Here is a 5,644-nt window from a genome sequence, read left to right as displayed (position 1 = left end):
TCGTTTTACTGTGGATATAGATACTTTTGTACCTGTTTCCTCCAGCATCTTCACAAGGTCCTTTGCTGTTGTTCTGGGATTGATTTGCACTTTTCGCACCAAAGAACGTTCATCTCTAGAAGACAGAACGCATCTCCTTCCTGAGCGGTATGACGGCTGTGTGGTCCCATGGTGTTTATACTTGCGTACTATTGTTTGTACAGATGAACGTGGTACCTTCAGGCGTTTGTAAATTGCTCCCAAGGATGAACCAGACTTGTGGAGGTCTACAATGTTTTTTCAGAGGTCTTTACTGATTTCTTTTGATTTTTCCAAGATGTCAAGCAAAGTGGCACTGAGTTTGATGGTAGGCCTTGAAATACATCCACAGGTACACCTCAAATTGACTCAGGCTAATTGACATCATTTATCAGAAGCTTCTAAATAATTTTCTGGAATTTTCCAAGCTGTTTAAAGGTACATGTAAACTTCTGACCCACTGGAATTTTGATACAGTGAATTATAAGTGAAATAATCTGTCTGTAAAAAATTGTTGGAGAAATGACTTGTGTCATGCACAAAGTAGATGCCCTAACCGACTTGCCAAAGCTATACTTTGTTAACAAGAAATTTGTGGAGTGGTTGAAAAACGAGTTTTAATGACTCTAACCTAAGTTTATGTAAACTTCCGACTTCAACTGTACGTTGAAGGGGAGTGGAAAATACAAACCACCTTTAGGCAAAATTTTACTGAGTTTTAAATAAATAAGTGCATTCACTTCTGACAGACAGCTGAGCGAGAAGAGACGTTGCTTTGTGAAAGATAGGGAAGCCTACCATTTATCTCCAAATCCATGATAAGGCTTTGGGTAGCTTATAAAAATGCAGTATCTAACTGTCAATCTGGATTTAATCTCTTCACACATGTAGGCCTTATAGATGTGTGTGTGTTTGGTTTTACTATCCTTGAGGGGACCAGAACTCCTCACAAGGATAGTAAAACAAGGAAAATTCAACATTTTGTCAGTCCCAACAAGGAAAAAGCCTTTTTTAGTCTTAGACTTGGGGTTAGGGTTAAGGTCAGAGTTAGGTTTAGGGTTAAGGGATAAAGAAAATAGGATTTTGAATGGGAATCAATTGTTTGGTCCCCACAAGGATAGTAAAACGTGTGTGTGTATACATTGTGCTCGTTGCCTAATAAATAGAACTGCTGCTTGTAGAAACAGTGAGGAACTGCAGTATAATTGTATAAAACTGCTCTAAATCAACCTTTATATGAAAACCACACAAAAGTCTAACCCTAAAGCCCAGTCTACTCCACATACAAATGCATGGAATGTTGCTCCATTGCAAGGTTGCACAAATGCAAAGGCAGTATTGTCTCATAAAATTTGGTCCACCTTTTTACATCATTGCTCTGTGCCTTGAGTAAAAACCCAGTAGAATCTCCAGGATGCATTAACACATAGGAATATATCTGTGCCTCACCAATTGTTCACTTGTTTATCTAAAACATGTGCATTAGTCTATTCGATTTTGCTTGAACACCTATCAATTATCCCTGAAAGAACACCACCACCCCCAGCTTCACTGTGCCTCTGCTCCATGTACAGTCCCACAACATAAAGTAGTCTCACTGTGCTGTCCAATCATTTCTCATTCAGTAAAATTAGAGTGAGAGAGAGATGAGTTCCATAGGTAAATCCTGCCGGGCAGAGTGACTACCCTGACTGCATGCCAATGTCCTCATGCCTGATGACCTTGTATGTTATCCAGTAGAAGATGTTGAAGAGGAGGAAGGCCATAGGGAAGGCTGCTCGGGACACAGTGTCAATCCTCTTGGCCCTGTCCACAAACCTTTTCCTTATCACCTCTTTCTCTTTAGGGGTTGGTGGTGCTGGGCCGGGGTTTGGGACAGCGTTTTTAACAGCCGACCCATCCTTCAGACACTGAGTCATGCCGTAACCAGAGAAATTGAAGCGGCCATCCCTCATGTCATCATCCTGGTGGAACAAACCAAAGGCAGAACCATGGTGAGTATGCTTCTGTTCAATGGAGAGAAAGAGTTTCAGACACACTCCCATGTGCACACACACTATGACATTGTGGTGTATGGCCAGTAGCCATGTTCTTGCGTCCTTTTCTTGGCCCGTGACTCAGGTGTTGTACCCTTTACCTGAGGATGCCTCCAAGCGACATCTACAGCTGCTTCATTAACACTGGGGACACAGCTGAATGTCTCCCAGATACACCCTCCCTACCTCCCTCCCTCTGCTGCAGCAGCAACAACAAGCTAACACACTTAGATAACCTTAGATAACCTGACACACTTCAGTCAACAAGTCTCTGACTGCCCTAAATGTTCATTCAGCCCAGTTTCATCATGTCACACTTCCTTTTGAAAGACACCATTCATATGTTCAGCCATGAGGCCCTGGGATTTGGTGTAGCAGTTACTGGCACCGCCTGCCTTTGGTGCATGTAAGCCTGTGTAAGCGAGGGATTGATCGAATCCTGGTCGCATATTGCATTTTCAACACACATTTTCTCAATCTTTCCTGTCTCTCCCCATCTCTTCAATCGCAATTAAAAAAATACTAGAGTGGAACTCCCACTCTTTAAAAATGGTTAATGAGTCTGGGCTTTGCAGTGACTGTTCTAAAGGCAATCCCACTGGGCACAGACGTCAATTGAATGTCTATTCCACATTGGTTCAACGTAATTTTCATTGAAATGGAGTAGAAACAACGTTGATTTAAGCAGTATGTGTCCAGTGGGATGCTCCTCAAGACTAGACTGTTTACCTTGTGAGTCCGCCTCTGTCTTCGCCTCAAGCGAAGTAAATCCTTCTGTTGCCTGGAAACAAAGTTAACCCCAGCATATTCCAGTAGGGCAGCGAATACAAACAGGAGACACACGGCCATCCAGATATCAATGGCCTTCACATAGGACACCTGTGACAAGAAACAAACAAACAATAGTTTACTGGGACTGCATAATCCTTGTATGTCCTGGCGTCATGATGCATCGTTCAATTAACATTTCAATGGGATTATTATCTTCCCTCATTGTGCTTTGTTATGTTAATCAGAGTTGATGTAAATTCTAAATCACCGTAATTAGAGGGGTGGTATTTGCTAACAAGTGCTTTAAACTTTCAACGCTGAAATTGATATGAGTGATTTCAGCGATAGCACTGGAAGGAAATAATTGCTGCTTCAATTACCAAAATAACATAAAGGAAACAGTAGCAGTTAGACTGAAGCTTTCATCTCCCAGCCGGATGTGAGATGGAGGCTAGAATCTGAAGGATGACCTCTTATTCATCCTACAATGACCTCGTCTGTCTCTCAAAATGACAGGTCATTTATGCATGGAGAGAAAACAACTCAATGTTGTTGAGTGCTCTTTAGGCATATTGAGCTTTTGTTGCTCTGAGTTGGGCCTCTCAAAGTTCTCTCTTAATGTTTATCAGCGTTTTTTTCATGTGGGCCTCTTTGACGTGGCCGAGCCCTCCGTGGTCATGTGTGGTCCAATGTGTAGGAAACTTATTGATCTTCAAGAGATGACTCACACTGGAGGCCTCTTGCTAGCGTAAGTGTGAATAGAAATTTAGTGTTTGACAGTGTACTGTCGCTGTGTATACACTACTGTTTAATTTAGTCATGTTATATCACCACCTAAATCATTGTTCTAACAAGTTAAATACATGTCTTAAATATATTGTGATAATGTAATGTTTAAAGGTCTTCTCTGTTTTGCAACTTATTGATTTAAAAAATGAAAGACACAAATGCATTGACATTCGCTTGATATAAATAAATTGATTGCTTATCTATTGCCCTAGGCCACTTGAATCAGAACCCAATACTCAAAATTCAGGGAAGCATGGAGACTTCAACCTTAGGCATATTTACATTTCATGAGCAGTATCTGATTATGTACGACTTCAAAAATGAGTAGGAAATGGAAGATTGATTGATCTGAACATGGCCCTCTCTCCTCCATCAGATTGTCCCCTCACCCTGCTTTGGGTTAACAGGATTACCTTGGGAAGGGAGGCTCTGGAGCCGGAGCTCTGGGTTGTCATGGTGAGCACGGTGGTGATGCCCAGCGCTACCCTGGCGGGCGCGGCGTCCATGTTGATCCAGAAGGAGACCCAGGAGAGGATGACAATGAGGAGGCTGGGGATGTACATCTGGATCAGGTAGTAACCCATCTGTCTCTCCAAGTGGAACTTCACCTCAATGCAGGTGAATTTACCTGGAGAACAAAACACACTGACACCTCAGATCAGGGACGGTGTGGTGAGAGGTGTGGTGTGTGTGCGTGAGAATGTCTGTGTGTGTGTGTGTGTGTGTGTGTGTGTACAGTATGTGTGTGTGTGTGGTTCTCTGACCGGTGTTGTAGCTTTTGGTACAGTAGCCAAGCTCCTTCTCATCTCTCATGATGAACTGAGGAAGGGTCAGCCCAGCGGCCACCTGTACAGGATTTTTGTCCTTGCTCTCCCACTCAAAGATCAAATCATTCATGGTGTAGCCAACTGAGGAATGAATGAACACAGCAAATATGTTTGATATGTTATTGCATTTTCACAAACCATATTGCATGTGCTTCACCTTGTGAGTCGTAAGGAGCAGACACTTACAGCTCTCCAGTTGCATGGTACAGATCTGCATGTCCATGGGAAAGTTCTTCAGATCCATCGGACAAGATAGAATGAGAGTCAACCTTTGAGGAAGAGGTGTGTAAAAGTAATGAAACAACCGTGCAAGCATTATTTGTGAATGTACAAATAAAGCCTATGAAYATTTTACAGTAATGTACTGTTAAACCAAAGATTCTTAGGAATGTACGGTAACATACTGTACCTTTTTTTACAGTAACTTACAGGTAACTGTAAGGTAAGTTACTGTAAAAACAACAGGATTTATTTTTCAGTGTAGTTATTAGATTAGCATGCTCTATACCTCACTCAACAAATACATTTACTGTTAAATAAAAAAATCTTAAACGGAACCCAAATCTTTTCAGCATTTTTTCTAATTGTTTACTGTTTCAAGTGAGACTAAAATACAAGCTCCCTACAATGTATACCTACTGTGTGACTGTATAAAGTACAGTTGAAGTCAGAAGTTTACATTTGTTTGTGAGTATGCAAGTACAGGAGTCTGCCTGTGTGTGTTAGAAACACAAGCATTTCAGCTGTGACATCAGATAATCTGAGTACACAACCAATAACCTTTTATTTGTAAATACTGTACATTTCTTGTCATTTTGCAGACACTCTTATGCAGAGGGACTTCCAGTACTGAGTGGATAATTATTTTTACTTTTTCGTGGGAATGGGAATCAAACCCATAACTCTGGCATTGCAAGCGCCATGCTCTATCAACTGAGCCACACAAGACCCATATCTTGGATCTTGTCAATATCAGATTTTTTACAATTTACTAAGGAACAAAATCATAATAGTTGTCATCATAGCAGTGCATTTAAGTATACAGTATATTATACTTTTATGTTTCTACTTTACAGACACAGATTTTCATTATGTTCAGTTGAAGTCGGAAGTTTACATACAACTTAGCCAAATACATTTAAACTCAGTTTTTCACAATTCCTGACATTTAATCCTAGTAAAAATGCCCTGTCTTAGGTCAGT

At 41.0% G+C, this 5,644-nt stretch overlaps 1 protein-coding gene across 1 annotated transcript; it reads right to left on the bottom strand.

Moving 5' to 3' along the window:
• Window positions 1-66: 66 nt before the first annotated feature.
• LOC112079915 (glycine receptor subunit alpha-2-like) lies at window positions 67-4,944 on the bottom strand. The gene is made up of 5 exons (XM_024145722.2): window positions 4,628-4,944; window positions 4,379-4,522; window positions 4,028-4,242; window positions 2,784-2,933; window positions 67-1,982 (listed from the first exon to the last, which is right to left on the bottom strand). The coding sequence occupies exons 1-5, from the start codon at window positions 4,755-4,757 to the stop codon at window positions 1,701-1,703; spliced, it is 921 nt and encodes a 306-aa protein (XP_024001490.1). The 5' UTR covers window positions 4,758-4,944; the 3' UTR covers window positions 67-1,700.
• Between the last annotated feature and the right edge of the window lie 700 nt (window positions 4,945-5,644).

This window comes from Salvelinus sp. IW2-2015, unplaced genomic scaffold (genome assembly GCF_002910315.2).
Source record: "Salvelinus sp. IW2-2015 unplaced genomic scaffold, ASM291031v2 Un_scaffold10271, whole genome shotgun sequence".
In the NCBI taxonomy this organism is placed as follows: Eukaryota; Metazoa; Chordata; class Actinopteri; order Salmoniformes; family Salmonidae; genus Salvelinus; species Salvelinus sp. IW2-2015.
Note: the sequence above shows the minus strand (reverse complement) of the source record. Positions and strands in the feature narration are given on the sequence as shown.

Coding starts and splice junctions, on each gene's coding strand:
- LOC112079915 (XM_024145722.2), bottom strand. CDS start 4,757: ATGCTTGCACGGTTGTTTCATTACTTTTACACACCTCTTCCTCAAAGG. Junction 4,243..4,378: donor TACCAAAAGCTACAACACCG/GTCAGAGAACCA, acceptor TTTGTTCTCCAG/GTAAATTCACCTGCATTGAG. Junction 2,934..4,027: donor CCAGAGCCTCCCTTCCCAAG/GTAATCCTGTTA, acceptor TTCTTGTCACAG/GTGTCCTATGTGAAGGCCAT.